The 25,923-nt window shown below is 43.7% G+C and overlaps 1 protein-coding gene across 5 annotated transcripts in view; it reads right to left on the reverse strand.

The window, feature by feature from the left end:
- Positions 1-25,923, reverse strand: part of LOC125460176 (6-phosphofructo-2-kinase/fructose-2,6-bisphosphatase 4-like) — a 127,177-nt gene that overhangs the window by 37,379 nt on the left and 63,875 nt on the right. For 2 of the 5 annotated variants that reach the window (XM_048547308.2, XM_048547309.2), the window contains exons 1-9: positions 24,029-24,283; positions 12,916-13,041; positions 10,879-10,975; positions 10,706-10,772; positions 8,736-8,810; positions 7,612-7,668; positions 6,227-6,348; positions 2,682-2,889; positions 770-916 (exon numbers count right to left, since the gene is read on the reverse strand). In XM_048547308.2, the coding sequence (XP_048403265.1) occupies positions 770-916; positions 2,682-2,889; positions 6,227-6,348; positions 7,612-7,668; positions 8,736-8,810; positions 10,706-10,772; positions 10,879-10,975; positions 12,916-13,041; positions 24,029-24,128 (999 nt within the window). In that variant the 5' untranslated portion in view covers positions 24,129-24,283. Of the gene's footprint in view, positions 1-769; positions 917-2,681; positions 2,890-6,226; positions 6,349-7,611; positions 7,669-8,735; positions 8,811-10,705; positions 10,773-10,878; positions 10,976-12,915; positions 13,042-24,028; positions 24,284-25,923 lie in introns of those variants that run through there. The other 3 variants (XM_048547311.2, XM_048547312.2, XM_048547310.2) reach the window with 2 other exon arrangements.

Raw genomic sequence — 25,923 nt, forward strand, 5'->3', positions numbered from 1 at the left:
CAGATCCTTGAAAGTTGCCACCCAGGTTGGCAGGGTTGTTAAGAAGGCATACAGTGTTTTAGCTTTTATTAATAGAGGGATCGAGTTCCGGAACCAAGAGGTTATGGTGAAGCTGTACAAAACGGCTGCACTTCGAGTATTGTGTACAGTTCTGGTCACCGCATTATAAGAAGGATGTGGAAGCTTTGGAAAGGGTGCAGAGGAGATTTACTAGGATGTTGCCTGGTATGGAGGGAAGGTCTTACGAGGAAAGGCTGAGGGACTTGAGGCTGTTTTCATTAGAGAGAAGAAGGTTGAGAGGTGACTTAATTGAAACATATAAAATAATCAGAGGGTTAGATAGGGTGGATAGGGAGAGCCTTTTTCCTAGGATGGTGTCAGCGAGCACGAGGGGGCATAGCTTTAAATTGAGGGGTGAAAGATATAGGACAGATGTCAGAGGTATTTTCTTTACTCAGAGAGTAGTAAGGAAATGGAACGCTTTGCCTGCAACGGTAGTAGATTCGCCAACTTTAGGTACATTTAAGTCGTCATTGGACAAGCATATGGACGTACATGGAATAGCGTAGGTTAGATGGGCTTGAGATCGGTATGACAGTTTGGCACAACATCGAGGGCCGAAGGGCCTGTACTGTGCTGTAATGTTCTATGTTCTATCTGTATCACTTCTTTCAGAAATAGTGGCTTCATCTTTGCTGCAATGAAACAAGACAGTTACTGTAGTGCTCCAAAGGTTGGCTACAAGATAATGTAGCTCTACTGAACTCACCGCATCAATTTCATTCAATATTTTCCACTGCTCATAAGGCACCTTTAAGGCTTCCGCAGTCTGGATTGTCCTTTTCATCTGACTTGTCCAGACCTTTAAGTCCCTTATGTTCTGCTCCTCTATAAACTTTCCTAATGATTTGGCAAACTAGCAAAGACAGAAAAGAGTTTAGAAGCAAGACACTGATTTCACCTGATGTCAATCACAATAACAAGTACATAAACATTACCTTCCTGAACAGTCTCTTCTGGAGCAGGTATTCTCCTGGGGAATCCCATTATCTTCCCAAACAGTTTCTCCTGGAGCAGGTGATCTCCCAGGATCCCACTACTTTCCTACCTTGTGAACACTGAACCTGCCCCCAGTGCCAATTCAGATCATTCAGTGGGTGATCAATGCCCCAGAAGCTTGGTCCCTCACTGGTGTGTATTTGCTTTGCAGGGATCCCAACAACAATTCCTTTTGGGGGCAGCGAGATGGTCACTGAAAACCAACTAAATACCCTTACCATGACACCCCTCCTCTGCAATCCTTTCTCCTGGGCCAGGATCCCTTGTACACTGGCTGCAGCAATTTCACCAGCTCTTTAACCAATGGTTCCACATGAATTGTGGCACATTATCGACACCTTCTCAAACAGTAAGTAGGGACAGGCAATCACAGAAAACCTACAGCGTGGAATCAGGCATTCAGCCCATCAAGTCAACACCGACTCTCTGAAAAGCATTTCCCCCCAGACCCAATCCCCTTAACCTATCCCTGTAACCCTGAATTTTCTATGGCTAACCCATCGGGTCTGCACATGCCTGAGCACTATGGAGCAATTTAGCATGGCCAATTCACCTAGCTCGCTCACCTTTGGACTGTGAGAGGAAACCAAAACACCCATAAGAAACCCTCGCAGACAGGGGGAGAAAATACAAGCTCCACACAGACAGTCACCCAAGGGTGGAATTGAACCTGGGTCCCTGGTGTAGTGTGGCAGCAGTGCTGATCACTGAGCCATCGTGCTGTGCCAAAACATATGTTGGCCCAGTCCAACAACTCCCACATCCTGGGAATGTACAAAAGAAGACCACTGTCTCCATAAAGTACCATCTGATGGCTCTGCTAATGCCTCAAGTAAGGAGCTGAACCATGTAACTCAGCGACAGCCTTGTTTTGATCACTGTGCGATTGACAGCAACGGTGCTCCTCCAACCTCTGACCACTGTGACTAAGGGACATGCAGCAAGGATTCAGCTTCCTGTTTAATGTCAGTCCATTTTGTTGTTCTACGGAAACAGAACTAGGCTGACCATGGACAATGCTTACTGAATGGGGAGGGATAAACAGCACTTCAAGGCCCAGCAGATGTTTACAGTGCCAGCCTTAGGGAGTGGGCAATGGCTTTGATGAAATGCAGAAAAAAAAAATAAAAACTGACAAAAAAATGTACATTTCAGATCACACAATTCTATGACTTCCTCCAAATTATTGTTTATAGAACATAGATACAAACACTCCCAAGTTAATCCAAGCAGTGACAGGAGCAGACCCAAGCAGGTTAAATATGCACCTCAGCAATATTCAGGATTCTCAGATTCCCAGTAAACACCGTTGCTCAATTTGAAATGGTGTATTGATGAACGATATCATGTGTCCACCACAAACAGCACAGATAGAACTGACACTGTTGCTCTGGCGTGATCCATGTCTGAGAATCCAAACTACAGTATCCACTACTGCAGAAAATCTCGGCAAATTCAGACTCAAAATCTGTAGACTACACCTTCACTTAAATAAATATGTAACAAGTATTTCTTATGAAACATGACCCAGAGAATCTTAAATGATGGAGCAGTTCTATCCAGTCACTGGTGAGAGACAGAGACTTTGCCAGCTGTGGGGATGTGTCACAACGTGAACCGACCTGCCTGCCTCGGAAAGAAAGTCCCGAGTCACCACCGATCCTGCCCTTCAGATTCAGGTCACTCTCGCCATGGCGACAGAGGTAGATTGATCGAGGAGTTATGTGGATGTTCATGAGGTAGTAAACAATTTTGCTTTGAATATGATCAAGTACGTGGTTGACAAGGTACCGTCTTCCAACATCAATGATTTTAATAAAGGAAAGATCCCTTTGAGTTAAAACAAAAATACAAACATATAAACCACTCAGACAAATTCAGAAACTCTCTCAAACGCTTGAATAAATGCAGATAAACATGCACTCACTGTGTTAGCAGGGAGGGATGCAGGGCGATATATAATTTTTTTTGGAACAGGAAGTGGATGGTGAGTGGTTCATGACTAGGCGAAGGCTGTGCCTCTGAATCAGCTTTAGGACCATGGTTCATTTTGATGTACATTAATGGTCTAAACCTGGGAGCACATGGGGACCATTTCAAAGCATGCACAGGTGTTAAAAAGGTCTTGTGATGTGGTGGCAGTGTCTCTAGCTCTGAGCTAGGAGGATAAAAACACAGGCAGCCTGGAAAAATGAAAGGCAGACACCAGCTGCAGTGGGAAGAGTGAGGCAAGGCAATATAAAAAGTAAGAGGTGCTTAAATAGAAAGCATATGTTATAAAGGGCATGAAGGAACACAAAAGGAAGTAGACTTGATATATTCATAGTTTAAAGTAACTGAATGAAAAAGCTATAAGTAATATACAGGATTCTGGGTCTCATTAACAAAGGCACAGGGAGCTAATGGGTAGCAGTTAATGCTGAAGTATTACAAATTATTGGTTAGGTCTCAGCTACAGCTGTATTATCCAATACAATGGGCAAATTTCCTACCTGTAAATCGAAATTCAGATACTGCACCTGGGCCTGTGCTGCACCAAGTCAGCATTTTTGTGTCTGGATTTCAAGTTACAGGCCTTGGACAATTCTCCAGGTCAGTCTGTGGAACTCATTGTCACAGAGGGTTAGGACCAAAGTGTATTTAAGTCAGAGAAAGGTAGGTTCTTGATTGGTAAGGGAATCAAGTGATACTGGGAGAAGGCAGAAGAATGGGTTTGAGAAACACATCAGCCATAATCAAACGGCAGAGCAGGCTCAATGGCTTAAACACCCCAATTCTGCTCCGTTATCTTACAGCCTTGTGGTCCCAATCCCACCACAGCAGCTGGAGGAAGTTAAGTTACAAACATATGAACAAGGAATAGCAGTATGTTACTTGGCCATTCGAAGCTTTGTCATTCAATAAGAACATGGCTGATGGGATTTTAAACTCAAATCTACAATCCTGCACAACCCCATGAATCTTTCAGCCCCTTTGCAATTAGCAATGGACAATAAATGCTGGCCACCTGTATTGAATAAGTAAAAGATCAATATCTGACACTAATCAATTCCACTGGGCATTCAATATAAATGTCTTCATCCCGAAGTTCGGGAGAATGGGACAATTACTTGCACAGGGAGAGGTCAAGATGAATAGTCTCATTACAGTGAAGGGGAGGGAGACAATGTGCGAGAGAACATGAACAGAAACAGTGATAGGATGAGGAAAGATTTTCAGTCATCATAAACACCAATATGAACAAGCTGGGCCGAATGGCATGTTTTGTGTGATAAAAGCCACGCCATGTGGTATAACTGGGTCATACTAGGCACCCATGCAACTCCTAATGTATTGAGCTCGATGCAGGACAAACTGCACCAGGCTGCAGGTGACTGAGGTTTGTAAAGAAGCAGCTGTTAACAATGTTCTTGCAAGAAACAGTTACATCAGCGTATCTATCCCCTTCACATGATTCACGGAACTGAATGTGAAGACAACCTGAAGCTAAATAAAAATGTTTACACAATACATCAGAATATGAAACACTTTCCAATAGAACAGCAAAACACAGTTAATGGTTCAGGCATAATTGTATCAGTGATAATGGGAACTGCAGATGCTGGAGAATCCAAGATAAAAAAGTGTGGGGCTGGATGAACACAGCAGGCCAAGCAGCATCTCAGGAGCACAAAAGCTGACGGTTTGGGCCTAGACCCTTCATCAGAGAGGAAGATGGGGAGAGGGAACTGGAATAAATAGGGAGAGAGGGGGAGGCAGAGCGAAGATGGAGAGAAAACAAGATAGGTGGAGAGGAGAGTATAGGTGGGGAGGTAGGGAGGGGATAGGTCAGTCCAGGGAAGATGGACAGGTCAAGGAGGTGGGATGAGGTGGTAGGTAGGAAATGGAGGTGCAGCTTGAGGTGGGAGGAAGGGATGGGTGAGAGGAAAAACAGGTTCGGGAAGCAGAGACACACTGGGCTGGTTTTGGGATGCAGTGGGGGGGAAGGGGACGAGCTAGGCTAGTTTTGGGATGCAGTAGGGGGGAGGGGAGATTTTGAAGCTTGTGAAGTCCACATCGATACCATTGGCTTTGCAGAACACCTCCGCTCGGTTCGCAACAAACAACTGCACCTCCCAGTCGCAAACCATTTCAACTCCCCCTCCCATTCCTCAGACGACATGTCCATCCTGGGCCTCCTGCAGTGCCACAATGATGCCACCCGAAGGTTGCAGGAACAGCATCGAATATTCCGATTGGGAACCCTGCAGCCCAATGGTATCAATGTGGATTTCACAAGCTTCAAAATCTCCCCTCCCCCCACTGCATCCCAAAACCAGCCCAGCTCGTCCCCTCCACCCACTGCATCCCAAAACCAGCCCAGCCTGTCTCTGCCTCCCTAACCTGTTCTTCCTCTCACCTATCCCCTGGCCCACCCCAAGCCGCACCCCCATTTCCTACCTACTAACCTCATCCCGCCCCCTTGACCTGTCCGTCTTCCCTGGACTGACCTATCCCCTCCCCACCTCCCCACCTATACTCTCCTCTCCACCTATCTTGTTTTCTCTCCATCTTCGGTCCGCCTCCCCCTCTCTCCCTATTTATTCCAGAACGCTCTCCCCATCCCCCTCTCTGATGAAGGGTCTAGGCCCGAAACGTCAGCTTTTGTGCTCCTGAGGTGCCGCTTGGCCTGCTGTGTTCATCCAGCCCCACATTTTGTTATAATGGTTCAGGCAAACAGCATCCAGAGACAGGGCAGCGGCAAAGAAAACCTGGTGGCCAAACATGCAAAAGATCCATGGACAGTGGGATTAGACTGGGAGGGATATTAAAGGGAGCGGGGAGAGAGGGCAGTGAGTGGGATTAGACTGGGGGGGATATTAAAGGGAGCGGGGAGCGAGGGGGGAGAGTGGGATTAGACCGGTGGGACATTAAAGGGAGCGGGGAGTGAGGGGGGGAGAGTGGGATTAGACCGGTGGGATATTAAAGGGAGCAGGGAGCGAGGGGAGAGAGTGGGATTAGACCGGTGGTATATTAAAGGGAGCAGGGAGCGAGGGGGGAGAGTGGGATTAGACTGGGTGGGATATTAAAGGGAGTGGGGAGTTGTGGGTGTGTGGAGATTGGGCAGCACAATATTGAAGTGTGCCTTTGTATTCTCAGTTGGCAATATACACAGGGGCTGACATACCGATCTGACACTTCATCCAGAGTTTGGTAAGTGTTTTGATAACACTCTATCCTTTTCAGGAAGTCAGATATTGCTTCATCATTGTTACAGTCACTGTAGTCTGGACTGCCCAGTTTCACTTGCTGCAAAAAGTAAAGTGTAAAAATTAGGAAAGCGTTTCAGAGGCATTAAATTACCACCCGCCAACCCTCACATTCCCTCCCACACCATGATCCTCTAGCTGCACAGTGACGCCATGTGCACAATGACCTGAGCTGTTTCGAGAAACCAATGAAAATTAATTGCCAGTACACAGTATGACTTCATTGCCAATTAAGCCCACTTCCCTGTCACCTACAAAGACAGCACGAGTTGCTGACAAAGATGGATTGGTCCTGGATAGACAGTGTTGATGACATCAACAGGATATTGATAGATCAGGTGAATGTAGCGATGGATTTTAAACAAAAGCAAGTGAGAGATTATCCATTTCAAAAGTGGGTAGATCAGGGTGTTTTTTTTAAAGAAGGCACAAAGTTAAATACAATAGATGTCAGATGAGATTTGGGGGTTCAGGTACATATATCTTCAAAATTCCACGTATCCAAGGTACAGAAAATAGTCAAGGCAGCTAATGGAACACTAGCCTTTATATCTGGAGGAGTAGAGTATTAGGATGCAGACTTTACACAAAGCCATAGTTGGACCCACACAGTATTATGAACAGATCAAGGTATTACACCTCAGAAAGGATGGTTTGGCCCTGGAGGGAATTTATCACAGGTTTACAAGGAGGATACCTAGACTTCAGGGGTTAAGTTAGGTCTTTATTCTCCAGAATTTAGAATGTTAAGGAGTGAAATAATCAAGGTTTTTAGGACATTAACAGGGAAAGACAGGTTAAAGATGCAGAATTTTCACTGGTTGAAGATTTTACAACCAGGGCACAGTCTGAGAATTAGGGGCAGGCCATTCAGGAAAGATGTTAGAAAGCACTTCTACACACAAACAGTAGTGAAGGTTTGGAACTCTCGTCCCCAGCAGCAATCAATACTAATTCAGTGGTTAAATTTAAATCTGACATAGACAACTTTATGTTTTATTAAGCAAGGGTATCAAGGGATATGAGTCGAAGACAGGTGTACGGAGTTAAATCGCAGATCAGCCATGATGTTATCGACTTCAGGGACTGAATGGTCTGTTGCTGTTCCTATGTTACACTTTCAATGCAAGAACACTGAGTATTTTACATTTTACAGAAGTTGTGCCCACCAGGTGCAGGAGCTGACACAAAGATTGTTCAACGGCCGGGGCAAGGGGGTCTTCAAAAAGCAGTCTACACCTCGCTCAGTGACATAGGAAACAGTTTATCAGATAAAACCCACAGCCATCAACTTCCAACTTACCACAATGTTTGTCTCAATAACTTCAGGATCTTCACAGACCGACTCAACAAAAAACACCTTAGATCAGAAAGTGGATCAGAGAAGAAGGTGAAAATCAATTTCATAAACTTTAATCATTTTGCTGCCAGAAACTCAACAAAACAGAAATGTACCAACTTGATTCTGTGTTCCTCTATCAAATACCACATTCAAATATATCCTTTCCATAAATGTTTAGAGCAAATCTGGGTGCCTTCGGGTCAGCATAGACAATATGGGTCGAATAGCTCCTTCTGTGCTGAATCATTTGTATGGTTCTAAGAAAAAAATCATAGAAATCCCACTGTCCCCCTCATTCCCCACTCCCTTTCACTATCCCACCCAGTCTAATTGTGCACACTTTATAAATATTTTATCCTGCTATTCTCTACAATTTTATAAAGATACAGGGATTGTAGTTCTGCTTTAATATCTTTCCACAGGATTATGGGTGTTGCTGGCTAGACCAGCATTTATTGCCCATCCCCAATTACCCTGAGGGCAGTTATGAGTCAATTAAATTGCTGTGGGTCCAGAGTCACATGTAGGCCAGACCAGGTAGGGATGGCAGTTTCCTTTCCTAAAGGACATTGGTGAACCAAGAATCTGTACCTAGAAACCTTGCTATCTTGATGGTGCCATAAGTGCTGACTTGTAAGCTTTTCACTGCGCTCAGGTGAGTACATATAACAATAAATCTAATTCAATTCAAATAAAGTAGAAAAAGGGCCAAGTACAAAATTATACAAAACAAAAAAAAGTGAGGAGACTGAAGTACAAGGGCACGCGACTGAGGTGGCATTGGCTGGATTTGATTGACTCGATGGAAAAGACGGATGCATCCTGTAGGTGGGAGCTGCATAACTGGGAGGCAGGTGGCCCTGACACAGTCACTGCAGTAACACACAGGCAGAGGGTTCACTGGCAACTCTCTGTTGGGCAATGTAAGCACTGGGCCGAATATCAAGGATTCAGAGCCAGAGGCACAATGAAGGAATACAGTAAATGCTAGCAGCTATCGTCTTTGCATGAGTTTACAGCTCGACAGCAGGAAACAACAGCATCTGCAATGGCACAGGGTGGACCAGCGTTGATTAACCACTGACCTTGTAGCCATTCTGCTCAGCAAAGTTTAGGATGGTGTCTCTCCGTTCCCGTGTTGTGTTTGTGGCATCAAAGACCTGACAGGAGATTAATAAAAGGCATTTGAGAAAATACACAGCAGGCGGCAGGGGCTGGTGGTATGGAGGGTTTGGGGAGGGGCAGCATTCTGGGAAGTGTACAGTGTAGGGTATGGAGAGATACAGGTGGGTTACAGGGGGTGTTATAAGTGGTAGGTGTGGGAGGGGGGGTTTAGTACAGGTTATGCAGCAAGAGTACCGAGTGTGTTGAGGGGGTGTGGCGTGGCGGGGGCTTTGAGCTCCCATAGTGTGGGCACTCTCTGCTAAATAAGCTCTAGGCAGACAATGACACTTGTGCAGCAAACACTAACCTCCCTCCAAGGCTCCAGTACAAACTGCTTGGGCACTCATGGAGACTCAGAAACAACGTTCCCCATTAACTAGGAGGCTCCCATGACTCCTGTCTGAGGGGCTGACTAGTCATCGTAAACTCTGCAAATGAAGAGGCAATCACATCTCCAGAGATTTACATTCACTAAACAAACTAAATAAATGAAAAATTGAGCTGATGTTGCCTTTTTGAAAGAGGAAGCACATTTAGTCTCCCACAATTCTTCCTCCTTGAGACTTCGCCAACTTCACTCCAACATTATACATGGGATCAGTTTCCAGAAATTAAGTGATCCTATTTCATGTCCGGCCAACGCTCGAAAGGAAAACATGTCCTCATCTACACTTTAGATGTTTTTCCAACAATTTTTAATCCACGATCATCTGGTTACAGATGAGAAATACATGTCCTTTGTATTGTTTACTCTATCAACGCTATTCATTGAGGATTTTGGCACAATTATGACCTCATTAAACTACAATAATCCTGGGCATTCCAATCAACATCCTGGGGTTACCACTCACCAAAAACACAGGAGCTGCAAGAGAAGGTCAGAGGGTGGGAATCCTGCTGTGAGTAACTCACCTCCTATTTCCTCAAAAGCCTGTCCACCATCTACAAGGCACAAGTCAGGAGTATGATGGAATACTCCCCACTTGTCTGGATGAGTGTAGCCCCAACAACACTCAAGAAGCTTAACACCATCCAGGACGAAGCAGTCGCTTGATTGGTACCACATCCACAAACATCCCACTCCCTCCATCGCCAACGCTCAGTAGTAGCAGTGTATACCGTCTACAGCAGAAATTCACCCAGGTCTACCTCCTTCTCACCACCTCCTTCTCAAAGACCAACAAGGGCCAGGAAATCAATGCTGGCCCAACCCTTGATATCCACATCCCACACACAAATTAAATTAAATTCTCTTTCCAAATTGTAGCACACCACATTTGCTCACACGGAGGTCATCCAGCCCACAAGACCTGTCTGCACGTCTTTAACAAATTTCCTGACTGTCTTGTACTTTGCCATACTCTAATGCATGTTCACTTGAACTCCAAAGATGTGACTGCTTTCAATAAGTGGATCTTCTGCTTGTCAGACCTCAAATGCATATTCCAACTCAGGTTTGGTTGGAGTTCAACATCAGACTGAAAGGAGATCTGTCACCACCTGTACATCCAGAAGCATTCTCTAAGCAGTGATCTCGACAGTGACCTGCTTTGGTTGGTAACGAAAGCTCCTTTCGCCCTAATGACTAACATACTGTCATTTACCTGATCAATACTACACAACATTAGCTAGTCATTCAGGATATTTTTTGTTCAAATAGTCACTTGATAGTTACATAACTTGAGCTTGCTGAAGAGGTATATTTTGTCAAAGCCTTTGACCTGAGGAGTGCACCAAACGTGTCTTTTTTCAACAATTAACATTTCTGGTCATTACATGTTGCTATTACAAACTGCCTGTAAGAACAGCGGTGCCCACACAAGGCAGGTCACAGCCCATGAGGCATTGCCCAAGAAACTCAGTCACAAGATCCCACGCCTTTGTCACTTACCGCCACCTGACCCCCTTCTTCATTAAGATATTTCTTCACATCATTCATCGCTGTTGATGCACATTGTCTACAATTGAAAGACACCAGACAATTAATTATTCAAGTTGATATGCAGCAGACAAAAATATAAAAAGCAACATAATGATATAAAGTGACCACAGTCCCACAGTTACCTTCGAATTTGCAATCCTTCTTCATTGTCGGGAAGGAAAAATTCAAAGGATTTGTAGGTTTTCACCAGGTCACGACGATACTGCCCAACATTAAATGCTGTGAATGGAAGAGAGTTATCCATTTGTATACACACTAATATAAGGGATCAGTGCACTGTGACACATCTCAAATATCAACACAAACTCATTTATCTGTGAAACATCTCAAACAAAACACCATTAAACTTGCTGTTCTTAACACCTAAGGAAATGATACTGTGAAGTTTACAGTCCCAGAACATACAGCTCAGAAACTTCTGACACAGCAGAGCTAAACAGAAATTTAAATACAAGGGAGAACATCCCTAATGAACCAGAGGGTAATACTCTGACAGCAAGATGAGAAAGGATATTGAATGATGCAGACACTGGAGAGCGCAGACCCTGACCATGGTATAGACAGCTGGAAACTTCAACTATTCCCAGTTTGCACAGCTTGATGGCAGGTATGAAGGCACAGTCACTGTGTGCCCTAACACACATATCGCAAGATGTTCACATGTAGGTGCAGTGAGTGATTGGGAAGGTAAGTAAAATGTGAAAAAAAGAAAATGGGTCCACACAACACCTAACTTTCCACTTAAACACACATCAAAGGCCTCTAGGATTTAACATTGAGTTTCACAACTTCACAACACAACATCTGTCCTCCATTTCAATTACAAGAATCCCCGCCATTTGTGTCTTGTTAGGAAGTGAAATTTGCCAAATTAGCACCCTCCAATGAAGCACAGATGATGTTTTGATTTCCCATAAATTGCTATTCTTGTGAATTGCCCTGAGGAGTACCAGACAAAAAGCTTAAACAGAATTTGTCTTCTTCAGCAATACCCAAGTTTTGTAGGACCAAACGATGATTCCATTATCGAGCATCTTACAAGCATGGCACTTTGAGAATCATAATGCAATCAGGCACAGTCAACATGTTTTGATGAAAGGGAATCTACCAGAGTTCTATGAGGATGGATTAAGCAGGTAGATAAAAGGGAAAGTAAATGATGTGGTACATTTTGATTTCCAAAACGCATTTCATAAAGTGCCACATACAAAGTCATTTTCCAGACAATAAAGAGTTTATGGTCAAAAATAAAATTGCCGGAAAAGCTCAGCAGGTCTGGCAGCATCTGCGAAGGAGAAAACAGAGTTAATGTTTTGGGTCCGGTGACATTTCCTCAGAACTGATGGTGGCTGGAAAAACATCAGTTTCATATGCAGGGTACCATCAGTTCTGAGGAAGGGTCACTGGACCCAAAAAGTTAACTCTGCTTTCTTCTTCACAGATGCTGCCAGACCTGCTGAGCTTTTTCAGCAACTTTGTTTTTGTTCCCGATTTACAGCATCCACAGTTCTTTTGGTTTTTGAAGAGTTTATGGTGTTGGTCTACATAACAGGAAGCAAACAGTCAGGATAAGTGGGCCATTTTGAAATTGGCAAATTGTAACTAGGAGAGTATCACGGGGATCAGTAGTGGAGCCTGAATTAGTTACAATCTGTGACGTAGATGAAGCCAAAAGCTGGCTTGTAGCCAAACGTGTTGTTGAGCCCAGTACAGGCAGCGAAGCACACTGCAAGGAGGACAGGTGGTGTCTTCAAAGGGACACTGATAATTGAAGTTAGTAGACCAATTTTTGGCAGATGCAGTGTAATGTGGGAAGACAGGGTATGTGAGATTATTCACTTTGGAAGGTAGAATAGAAAAGCAGAATATCCAGCACTTTCTGTTTGGATTTCAGATTTCCAGCATGCATAATCTTTTACTTGAATTTGTTCACCAACTGGTTCATCTGAAAGCAAGTCGGTGGCAGAGCTTCCTGCAATGACCCATTACATCCTGCAAGTTTATTTTATAAAATAATTTAATGCTGCCAGTCCTTTATCAAATTCTAATCTTGTTTACCTATTGGTATGGGTCAGCATTACAGCCTATATACCTTTCAGCTGGTTAATATATACACAGCTGGACTACCCCTGTGCAGTGAGTCACATTCAGGAACCTACCTTTCGTGGGGACCCCAATCCAGTTGAAATAGCGAGTGAGTTTCTTTGATATGTATGTTTTCCCTCGGGCTGGGAGACCCACCATGACAATGAGTGAGGGAGAGTTTGTAAGGTGTGGGATCCATACTGTAATGATAAAAAGACCGTATGATTATTGTCACAACATGCACAAAATAATCATTTTAAATCCAACCTATTTCTAAACATTTCACCAGTAGCTTGATACTTAAAAGTCAACAATTAGACCTCAATAGGTGTAGAGGGACTGGAAGAATGTTTGTGACTCAGTGCAGCATGAGACAATGGAGAACACACAAGGAACTGCTCACTGCATCATTAATCTGACTGTAGGGCTCTGTACATTGTTCCCCAGAGTTTCCAAGTCTAAGACACTTAGTCCCAATCCAGCAATTGCTTTATGATGATGTGGAAATCTGAATTAGCTGCCTTCAAAAATCTGGACTGAGGTCAGACAAGACCACGAGATAACCCTAATAGAATGTACAATCCACTGGCAGTGGCTACTCACAACAAAGATCAACTGCCCTCTGCTTAAAAGCTAGCCTTTATTAGATATCATTGTGGTGGACCATACTTCAATCTGTTACCTCCATATGCCCAGCCCTGGCTCTGTGTTCCAACTTCCCACAGATACGAATCCCCACCACCTCCCCTGGCAGCATATATCCAGTTTCTCATTGACCCCCACACCCCCTCCGCCTCCATCTCCAACCCCCACCACTGCCCATCACAACACCCCCCACATCCCCCCCACCCCCGTCCACCCACAACAACCCCAGTTTCTCACTGAGCCCTGCACCAGGTGAACCCAGCTTGCCCTCAGAAGAAATACTGAGTTGGAGTATAAAGTAATTTAAGAAAAGTAAAATGACAACTTGATTGCTAAAAGATAATCAAGTTATTTCCAAACAAGGCAAGAAATTGTTTTTGGAACTGTCTATAAAACTCTTAAAAGATTTCAAACAAAATTTCAGTTGTAAAATTGAATCCTCTTTAAATTTGTTTTAAACATTTACAGAAAACAATATTTAAAAAACTTACAGCAAGTCAGACTACAATTTCTAATTAAATTACTAACACTCTGTTAAATAAGAGCTGTCTGAATAAGCAATCAGCACCTAACATGGAGGCACAGAGCAAGACGCTTTGTATCCGTAACACGTGTCCGGTATAAGGTGACAATTGTTCAATTCCACTGTCTCCAGGAGCAGAGAGAGACAATTCAGCAGCTTGTGTGGTCGTTCTCTCAGTTTGTGTGTGTGCTCCAGGTAGCCATCTAGCAGTAGTAGGGATTGTGATGTGAGGCAAGCAGCAATTAAAGAAACTATTGTTGAGATGATCCCGAGGATCATCATGATGCTAGCTGATGAGTCAATATGATTAACAGGCAAGAGGCGAAGGCCACAGGTCGTCACGAAGCTCCCACGAGTTAGTCAGGAGGGTGATGACTATATTTGCAGTGAGATGTGGGTCAGGTCATTTCAAACTAAATCAGAGACTTGTTGACGACAGTGAAAAATTAAAGCAGCTTACTGAAGGAGACTGGCCAGTGCTGCACAGCTCATTCTATTTAAAGGGTACTTGCGACATCACAGGTATCAGTAACTCACGAATGGGTCAACAGGTACACAGACTGACTGCTCTACCCGGGGACAGTGTCGAACCTACGCAGCTGACGCTGAACAGGAATAATTGAACACCTGGCATCTCAAACATTTGGAGAACCAGATAGGCACGTCTGCTGCTGAGCCACCAAAACAATATAGTGTAACAGCGAAAATCAGCAGTCCCAGGTGACTGACAGAAACATCCAATTCAGAATGGCCCTGACCCAGTAGATGGGGAAAGGATGATACTGTTGAGGCAAAATCTACAACTAGGTTTCTAAAATGAGGGGCTGCCCTTTTTTTAAAGTTCATTCGTATGATCTTGAACTGCCTTCTTGAACAGCTGTAGCCCACATGCTGTAGGTAGAGCCATGATGCCCTTAGGGACGGAATTCCATGATTTTGACCCAGCAACACTGAAGGAACGGTGATATATTTCAAAGTCAGGATGGTGAGTGGCTCGGAGGGGAACTTGCAGTATCTGCTGCCCTTGTCCTTCTAGATGGAAGTGGCCGTGGGTTTGGAAGGTGCTGTCTGAGGATTTTTGGTGAATTCTGCAGTGCATCTTGTAGATGGTACACACTGCTGCGACTGAGCATCGGTGGTGGAGGAAGTGGGATCCTTGTAGATGTGGTACCAATCAAGTGGCTGCTTTGTCCTGGATGGTGTCAAGCTTCCTGAGGCACTCATCCAGCCAAGTGGGGAGTATTCCATCACACTCCTGACTTGTGCCTTGTCGATGGTGGACAGGCTTTTGGGAATTAGGAGATGAGTTACTCACCACAGTATTCCTAGCCTGTGACCTCCTCTTGTAGCCACTGAATTTATGTAGTTGTCAGCTTCTAGTCTATGATGATCTGCAAAATATTGGCAGTGGGGATTTCAGCGACGGTAATACTGCTGAATGTTAAGAGACGGTGGTTAGGTTGTCTCTTATTGGAGCTGGTTGTTGCCTGGCATTTGCAAGTTTACAGAACCACCTGCTATTTGAGATCCTCTACAAACAGCACAAAGGGATCCCAGAGAGAGAGCTCAACTCAAGTTGCAATGTCTTTGCACAAAATGTCCTTTGTAAGCTAACAGAATATTGGACTGAATTAACACAAGAAAACCACAAGGAAATGATTTCATCATCGTCTACATCACATTTTGCTCAGTAACAACTGTGTGACATGAGTACCAGGATGATAGATATGAACTAAATTAACTCCAGCTCTCTTTATCATTCTCTAATTCCCACATGGGTTGTTGCTAACATTTATGGCCTGTCCCTAGATGCCCCTGAAATGATGGTGGTTGTCAGTTGTCTTCTTGAACTACTTTAGTCCATTTAGTACATTCAAATCCTCAGTGCTGTTAAGGAGGGAGTTCCAGAAGTTTGACTCAGTGACAGTGAAGGAACAGCGATATATTTCCAAGTCAGAATGGAGAGTGACTTGGAGGGGAACTTGCAGGGGGTGCTGTTCCCATGTATCTGCAGCCCTTGTCCTTTTAGACAGAACTGATCGTGAATTTGGAAGATACTGTCCAAGGAACCTTTGTAACATCTCTTGTTGCCAGTGCAGTCCATGGTAAATCCCAAGATCTTGATAGAAACAATTAGCATCTTTCAGTACGAGAGAGGCCCTTCAGTTTGTACCAGGAAATTCAGTGATAGTAACGCCATTGAATGTCAAAGGGCAGTGGTTGGATTGTCTCTTATTGGAGATGATCTTGCCCGGCATTTTGGGTACAAATGTTACTTGCCACTTGTCAGCCCAAGGCTAGAAATTATCTGGGTCTTGCTGTATTTGGACATGGACTGCTTCAGGATCTGAGGAGTTACGAACAGTGCTGAATATTGTATAATCATCGGTGTACATCCTGACTTCTGACCTTATGATAGAGAGAAGGTCATTGATGAAGCAGCTGAAGGCAGTTATGTCTAGGACACTACCCTGAGGAACTCCTGCAGAAATGTCCTGGAGCTGAAATGACTGACCTCCAAAAGCCCAAAGTCAAAGGAGATTGATAGAGGACATAACTGAGAGGAATTAAATTATGAAGGATATAGATAGGGGTGACAGGAAGAAATCTTTCCTTTTCGTTGAAGGATGATTAACCAGGCAGCATTGATTTAAGATAAGGGAAGAAGAGATGTGAGGAAAATCTTTTTCACCTAGACGGTGTTGGGAATCTGGAACTCACTGCCTGTAAGGGGCAGTAGAAGCAGAAACCCTCACTGCCGAAGGATTTAGATGTGCACTTGCAATGTCAAGGCATACAAAGCTATGGGTCAAATGCTGGAAAATGTGGTTAGAATAATTGAGATTGTTTTTGACAGGGTCAGAGGCAATGAGCTGAAGGGCCTTTTTTTGTGTCATACACCTGTGACTCTAACCACAATCATCTCCCTTTACGTTGCGGTCTGAAACCTACCAGAGAACAGAGTTGTCAGACTGATTCCCATTGACTCTAATTTTGCTCGGCTTCTTTGATACCACATTTGGTCAATGATATTTTCCTGTTAACTGCTGACACTCTTAACCTCATTCTGGAGTTCAATCCCTTGTCCATGTTTAGACAATAAGATTTTGAGATGTCGGAGTTGTATTAGGCCATTCAGCGCATCAAGTCAGCTCTACCCATAAGATCACAGCTGATCTCAACTCCATTTACCTATTCCCCTCCCCCCCGCCAAATAAGCCTCGATTCCCTTCCTGATTAAACATCTCTCACATCCCTGAATATACTTAACAACCCAACTTCAACAACCCTCTGTGGCAAAGAATTCCCCAGATTCATCTTCCTCAAAGAAATTCCTCCTAATCTGTCTAAAATGACCGACTCCTTATTCTGAGACTATTCCCTTTGCTCCTAGACTCTCCCACAAAGGGAAAATAAACTTCTCCACATCTCCACTGTCAAGTCACCTAAGAAACTTATATGTTTCAATAGGTCGCTTCCGATTCTTCTAAATGCCAATGAATATAGACCCAACGTAGTCAACCTCTCCTCATAAAACAACCCCTCTATACCTGCAAGCAGCTGAGTGAACATTCTCTGGACTGCTTCCAATGCCAGTTTCTCTTTCCTTAAACAAGGGACCTAAAACTGTTCACAGTATTGAAGCTGTGGTCCGACTAGAGCCTTGTACAGTTTTAGTAAAACCTCCCTACTTTTATACTTCATTCCCTTTGAAATATTGGCTAATATTCCATTTGGTTTCCTCATTACCTACAAAATGTTTGCTCGTTTTTTTAAGATGAGTCCTCTGTTCTGAGACTTTCTGTAATCTTTCCCCATTTAAATAATATTCAGCTCCTCCATTCCACCTGCCACTTCATAACACTGTGGGACCAAGGCTGTAATGAGGTCAGGAGCTGAGTGGCCCTGACAGAGCCCAAAGTGACTACAGTGAAGTAGGTGCTGCCTGATGGCACCGCTGATGATAAATTCCATCTCTTTACTGAAGATCAAAAATAGATTGATAAGGTGGTAATTAGCAGAGTTGGATTTGTCCTGCTTTTTACGTACAGGACATAGATGGGCAATTTTCCATGTTAATGGCATCTACCCAACAATCGTCTGGTTATAAAACCAAATATTTGAGAGAAAGGCTACAGATATCACCTTCAGGCCTCAGTCCTGGTTCTAACAAAAATATTCAATATTCTTGACGTCGCGCTGTCGGAGGGTCGGTGCCAAGGGAGCGCCGTGCTGTCGGAGGGTCAGTGCCAAAGGAGCGCCATGCTGTCGGAGGGGGGGATCTAATTGAAACTTAGAGAATACTGATTAAGCTGGGCAGAGTGGACATTGGGAAGATGTTTCCACTGGTAGGAGAGACTAGGACCCGAAGGTACAGCCTTCGAGTAAAGAGATGACCCTTTATAACGGAGACAAGGAGGGTCGGTGCCAAGTGAGCACCATGCTGTCAGAGGGTCAGTGCCACGGGAGGGCCACGCTGTCAGAGGGTCGGTGCCAAGGGATTGAATGGCAGAGTATACCCGATGGGCCGAAAGGCCTAAATTCTGCTCTTATGTCTTATGGTCTTGCATTTGCTTCTTTTGCAAAATACTTTACAACTGCACCTTCTTATTTTCAATCCATTTATGAATGAGAACAGTTTCTACCTATCCACTCCGTCCAAACCACTTGTATTTTGAAAACTTCAAATCAAATCTCCAAGGAAAACAGATCCAACTTATTTCATCTTTCCTCAAAACTAAAGGATCTCATTTGTTGGACCACTCTCAAAGGCCTCTTCAGTACTCACTTCAGATCCTTCCTATAGTGTAGTGCTGAGAACCGTACATAATACTTCAGTTACAGTATAACCTGTGTCTTATTCAAGTTCACTGTGACCTCCTGCTCTTCTATGTCCCTAGTAATGAAATGTAGAACACTGTACACTTTGCTAACAGCTCTCTCTGCCTGTCCTGCTATGTTTAATGATTTACACACATTTCTATTCAGATCTCTCTGCTTCAGCACACTTTTTAAGAAAACACCCTTCATTTTATTCTTGTCTTCATGCATCAAAGTGCATCACTTCACACTTCTCAGCATTCAGAACTCCATCTGCCACCTATCCACCTACACAATGATGTGTTTTTGAAATCCTACACTGGCCTCAGTTTGCAATTCTCCAACATTTTTTGAACAACTACAAATTCCAAGCCCAGGACAATTCTACTCCAAACCTTCCTCAGCCAAAAAATATCCATTGGCCATTACTCCCTGCTTCCTGTCCCTCAGTTGATTTTGCATCCAAGTTGCTGCTGTCATTCTTATGCCACGTCCTGTGCAGACAGTGACAGTCCCTGCACATGGGCTTGTCCAAGTCATGTGACATGTCCACGACTTGTCACACCAAGATGGCAGAGGGTTAAAATAAGACAAGGTGCACCAATCCATGCCAACACAAATATAGTTCATCCTACAAGAACAAATTGAACAGCTTTTCCTTTCCCTAGATATCTAAAAATATATTGTAAAATACTAGCTATTTATCCAACAAAGATGCCTTCACAACAACAAATGCATTTCAAAGCTGTATACATTTAAGTTTGACTAATAGTGTTCTTAATGATAGAAATCAGATATCCAACACAAACTATGATCTAAACAAATGTTTGTTCAAACAGTTAAACTGCGCACAACATGAAGTTTAATCTCCAAAATATGAGTGTTGTCATTTCTGCTGCAAGCTAACAATAGTTTAAACTAATAATTATCCAACCAAACATCTAAAGTGCACGGTTGTATGCAGAAAACCTTTAATCCAAACCCAGAAAAAGTTAAGATCATATCTTAAAGATGAATGCATCTGAAAAGGCAGCTTAACCCTTCAGGTGTATCCCAGAAGATGTTGACTAATGCTATTTTCCTAGAATTCTTTTAGAGCTTGAAATTAACCACAGTTCAAATCTTTTGTTGACTCATTTTGATTTGATCATCTAGAAAAACAAATTATGGAATATTTGGCAGATCAGACTGACATTTACTTCTTATTTGTACAGTAATGTGGAATTTCATAAAGATAATGCATTTATAAAGACGGCCAATGATTGATCAATTTCTTTTTACAGACTGAAATAATACGAATGGAGTTGAACAACCAATCAACCCTCAACTTTCCTATACTGTCTTATTTAGAATTTGTTTCTCCTTGGTGCCTTTATCTGGTATCACTGCTTTCTCCTTCCCTCCTTCTCCCTCATTTTCTCCCCTCCTCTACTCCATCCCTCCCTCTTTCGTTTAGTGTCTCTCACCCTCCTACTCCACCTCCATCTTTCCCTCCATCCCCTCCCCCCTTTCCTCCTCCTCCTTCCCTCCACCCCCTCTCTCTGCTATTGGTGCTGCTGACTGCCTCTGGCTCCTCCCCTCCTGCTTGTTTAGGAGCTGGTCTCTTCTTAACTCAAGTCCCTCATCCCTTGGAAACTCTTACTGAGGCCTTTGCACCTTCCGGAGTGCATGGTACCAGTATAATCCACAGCTTTTTATTATTCTGCTCCACTTTTATAAACTCAAGTAACGCTTTGTGTTGTTAGTCACCTGATCATTTCCCACCACTATCTTTAAGGGTGTGCATCTACAGCAGCCCATGCCATAACACCTCAAGACCATAAACACAGGAGCAGAAATTAGGTCGTTCAGCCCATCTAGTCTGCCCCACCATTCAGTCATGGCTGATAAATTTCTCAATCCCATTCACTTGCTTTCTCCCCGTAACCCTTGATCTCTTTGATAAACAAGAACCTATCTATCTCAGTCTTAGATATACTCAATGACCCGGCCTCCATAGCCTTCTGTGCCAGTGAATTCCATATATTCACCACTCTCTGGCTGAAGAAGTTTCTCTTTATCTCCATTCTAAAAAGGTCTTCCCCTTACTATAAGTGCCCCTTTAGTTTACGCACTGTCTCTCTCACGTTCTGCTTCTTTCGGGTATCATCACTCTCCTGAGGCCAGTAACTATTCTCTTCACAATTTGTTACTTTCTCAACTTTTAACTCCTTATGTCTAGGTCAGGGTTTTTGGTTTATACATAAAAATTGCAAAAAATGTTGGACTCAAAACTGACCCTTGAGGATTATTAGCACAAACCACCTCCTGTTCTGCAAACCACCTACCACACACCCTCTGCTTCTTGTTACTGAGCTAACTGTATTTATAAATGCCTTTGGTTCTGCGAGCTTCCATCTTTTTAATAAGCCTCCAAGCTGACATTTTGCCAAAAGCTTTCCAGAAGTCTGTAAATACCCATCTACCGTACTACCTCAACCAACCTTATTTGCTAACTCACCAATTATTCAATCAAATGAATCAGAAATTAAGTTACTGAATATAGAGACCTTGGAGAGCAGGTTCATGGTTCCGTGAAAGTGGAGTCGCAGGTAGACAGGGTGGTGAAGAAGGCATTTGCTACGCTTACCTTTATTGGTTAGTGCATTGAGTATAGGAGTTGGAAGGACGTATTAAGGTTGTACAGGACATTGATTAGGCCACTTTTGGAATACCGCATGCAATTCTGGTCTCCCTGCTACAAGAACGGTTCAGAAAAGATTTACAAGGATGTTACCAGGGTTAGAGGGTTTGAGCCATAGAGAGAGGCTGAACAGGCTGAGGCTATTATCCCTGGAGCTTTGGAGGCTGAGGGGTGACCTTATAGAGGTTTGTATGGGGGACATGGATAGGGTAAATAGGCAAGCTCTTTTCCCCGGGGTGAGGAATTCAAAACTAGAGGGTATAGGTTTAAGGTGAGAGGGGAAAGATTTAAAGGGACCTAAGGGGGATCTTTTTCACGCAGAGGGTGATGCGTGTATGGAATGAGCTGCCAGAGGAGGTAGTGGAGGCTGGTACAATTACAACATTTAAAAGGCATCTGGATTGGGACATGACCAGGAAGGGTTTAAGAGGGATATAGGCCAAATGCTGGCAAACGGGGCTAGGTCAATTTAGGAGACCTGGTCGGCATGGACAAGTTGAACCAAAGGGTCTGTTGTCCATTTCTGACTCTGGCTAGACAATCAAATATATCCATGCTGACTCTGAGATAGCAAGAACTGCCGATGCTGGGGTCAGCAATAGCAGTGTGGAGTTGGAGGAGCACAGCGGACCATGCAGAAAAATTCTGAAGAAGGGTCCCGACCAGAAATATCAACTTTCCTGCTCCTCTGATGCCACCTGGTCTGCTCCATTCTTCCACTTTCACAGTTCTTACTATCTCTGATTGAGTTATAACCTCACTGCAAAGCCTTTTTCTGAAGATGGGTCCTGGCCCGAAACATCAACTTTCTTGTTCTTCCAATGCTGCCTGGCCTGCTGTGTTCCTCCACCTCCACACTGTGTTATCCATGCTGACTCTTCCTGAGTAACTTGTGTTTTTCCAAATGAAAGTTTATCTTGTCTCTGATAATGGCTTTCCCCACTATGGACCACGAAGGAACTGGTCTGTAATTTTATGGAGTAACACATCTAGAATATTGTGTGTAGTTTTGGTCTCCTTTTCTGAGGAAGAATGCTCTTGCTCTCGAGGGAATAGAGCGAAGGTTTACCAGGCTGATTCCGGGGATGGCGGGACTGACGAATGAGGAGAGATTGGATGGGCTGGGATTACTTTCACTGGAGTTCAGATGAATGAGGGGGATCTCACAGAGACTTATAAAATTCTAACAGGGCTGGACAGGGTAGATGCAGGGAGGATGTTCCTGACGATGGATGTGTCCAGACACAGGGGTTCACAGTATGTGGATTTGGGGGAGACCTTTTAGGACAGAGATGGGGAGACATTTCTTCACCCAAAGAGTGGTGAGCCTGTGGAATTCATTACTGCAGGGAGTAGTTGATGCCAAAATACTGAATGTATTCAAGAAGCGACTAGATATAAGACTTGGGGCAAATGGGATCAAAGTTAAATGGAGTAAGCAGGAATGGGCTATTGAGTTGGATGATCAGCCATGATCCTGCAGAATGGCTGAGCAAGTTCGAAGAGCTGAATGGTGACCTCCTGCTCTCAGCTTCTATGTTTCTATGTTAACTTTCGCACCTTAGTGAATTGCAGGAGACCTTTAGCAAACTTTGCACTGCATGGCACTATTCCTGCATCCAAATGCATTGGCTATCTTTACCCTTATCTCGTGCAGTCACTCAGCAGGAATTCTAGGTGAAATAGTTAAGCTTGTAACTCTCAAAGAATATTGTTTTTATACGTCTGGAGTCCATCACATTCCTATTCTCTTTCACTGGAAAAATCAACATTATCCATTTCCTTTGTGAAAACTCATGTGAAGCAAGTCTTTAGTGAGCTCCTTTTCGGTCATAATGACTCGATGAGCTCTGGTTCCTAATGTGTTCAGTATGAGTCGCTCACATAATATAAAAATCAGAAACTTGATCACAAAGAGAATCACGCAGCAGCAACCACAAATGCTGCATGACTCACACTAATATTTACAAAGCTAACAAGGAAATGAAAGTTTATTTCAGATATTTATTCTTCACCTTGAATTAGTCTACCACGCATGACTATACCTAGAACTGTTTACATACATTGTGCATGATTATCACAGTTTTAATTTGGCATTTAAAATATAAATCAGCGTCAGACCTTAATTTCTACTCAAGCGCTGACAAACACCAGCTATAGCTTAATCTATACCACCCAACATGTAAACGGTACCTTTGCAGCTGATTGCAAAGAAGTGCAGCTTGTATTCGGATCCATCCTGCACTATAATCCATGTTAACACAGCTATTTTACTGCAGGATCCTTATAAAGTTGTGCAAACACTAAGAAAAGGCTGAGGCTAAATCTGTCTCCAGGCAGCAGGCTATCTGAGCACATTCACTGGCATCACAGCACTGCAGACTCAATGGAGCAACAAGGCTTTTAAAGCAACGATGCACTATCAGCCACTTCCAGGACCAGAAGCTTCACAATAGACCAGTGACAAAATGGTCGAGGATCGGTGTGTACCCCTTTTGCCAGGCTCCATACCTACCCTTCCTTTGTGAAGTGTGCATCTCACAGAGGCCATTTTTAGAAGGCATCCAAATCTTCTTCAGAGGATTCTGAGTGAGTTCTAGAGGTGAGTTTGCCATGTTAGTCCTCGTTCCTTTGTCTAGCTGCAAAGTTAAACCCACACTGCCATCGCTGTGACTTGTCAATGATTTGACTTGGTCTAGGTTGCTCCTTCTCCCCTATTTGCAGCCATTTATTGAGCACTAGGTAATAGCAGTGATCATGTCACGTGAAACCAAACTGCAAACTACCACAAATATCCTAAATCATGAGCACTCAGATTATAAAGGTCAAGATGTACACCTAAAGGCTATGTCAACAACCCCAACCTAACACTTTATACCGAGTTTAACTAAATAGAGCCTGCCATAAAACTTTAATCTCTCCATTCTGGCAATTACATTTTTAAAAATTCTCTACTGTTTTGAAATATTGGTCAAATCAGCTGCACACAGATTGTGTTTTACAAAATAAAGCTACTTTAAAAATCTAATTATACTGTAAGTTACATTTTTACATAGAATCTCATATGAATTTGTTCTACAGTCTTCCCAGAATTATTTCTTTGCAGAATACTTGTTTCACACAGTCACTGGATACTTTTTGTGCCTCTACTGATTTGTTGTTCTAATGTACAAGGTACACACAAGATAAGCTTTTTTCTGAATATTGCATCATTGTGGTTCATTCCACGTTGCAGGATCCCAGCGGATCTCTCACGTGGGAAAATCATGTTCATGTGAGAACAGCCAACTGCTGGAAGTGCTACAATGCGAGCACCAATCAGCTTCCTCATGACAGGAAACGTATTGCAGAATAACAGATGTTGCTTAACACTGAGCATGTTACCAACACACACAGAGCACAGCAGCCAAAGAAAACTGTGACAGAACACTGCTCTGCACATGAACCTTGAACTGAACCAGTCCAGCCAACATCACAACCCTCCCAGCACTGTTAAAACAACTGCACTCATTTACACTGAATAGCCAATTCACAAAAAGGTAGTGATGGAAACAGACAGGCAAACCAGGAAGGAAGATATTTGAAAGCAAAGTGGGTTCTATTGTAGGGGGAGAAGGTTGCAGTTGGGGAAACCAAGCAGAGGCTTGGGGACCGCTTAAGCTCTGTTCACAATAAACAACTGCACCTCCCAGTCGTGAACCATTTCAACTTCCCCCCTCCCATTTCTTAGATGATATGCCCATCCTGGGCCTCCTGCAGTGCCATAATGATGCCACCCGTAGATTGCAGGAACAGCATCTCATATTACACTTGGGAACCCTGCAACCTAATGGTACCAATGTGGATTTTGCAAGCTTCAAAATCTCCCCTCCCCCCACTGCATCCCAAAACCAGCCCAGCTCGTCCCCGCCTCCCTAACCTATTCTTCCTCTCACCTATCCCCACCCCCCACCTCAAGCCGCACCTCCATTTCCTACCTACTAACCTCATCCCACCCCCTTGACCTGTCCGTCTTCCCTGGACTGACCTATCCCCTCCCTACCTCCCCACCTATCTTCTCCTCTTGCCATCTTCAGTCCGCCTCCCCCTCTCTCCCTATTTATTTCAGAACCCTCTCCCCATCCCCCTCTCTGATGAAAGGTCTAGGCCTGAAACATCAGCTTTTATGCTCCTAAGATGCTGCTTGGCCTGCTGTGTTCATCCAGTTACACACTTTGTTATCTTGGGTTCTATTGTATTTCTTTTAAAAGGTGAGGAGGATAATGAGTTTATGAAGGCAGTAGGATCAGGGAGAATCAGTGACCAATGCTGGAGTGAGAGCAATGGCACAAAGAACCTGTCTCCCTGAGAATGAAGACGCAGGGTGGGGCAAAGTCACACAGATCTGAGATAACAAGGTGTAGAGCTGGA

Source organism: Stegostoma tigrinum, chromosome 11, assembly GCF_030684315.1.
Source record: "Stegostoma tigrinum isolate sSteTig4 chromosome 11, sSteTig4.hap1, whole genome shotgun sequence".
NCBI classification, from domain to species: domain Eukaryota; kingdom Metazoa; phylum Chordata; class Chondrichthyes; order Orectolobiformes; family Stegostomatidae; genus Stegostoma; species Stegostoma tigrinum.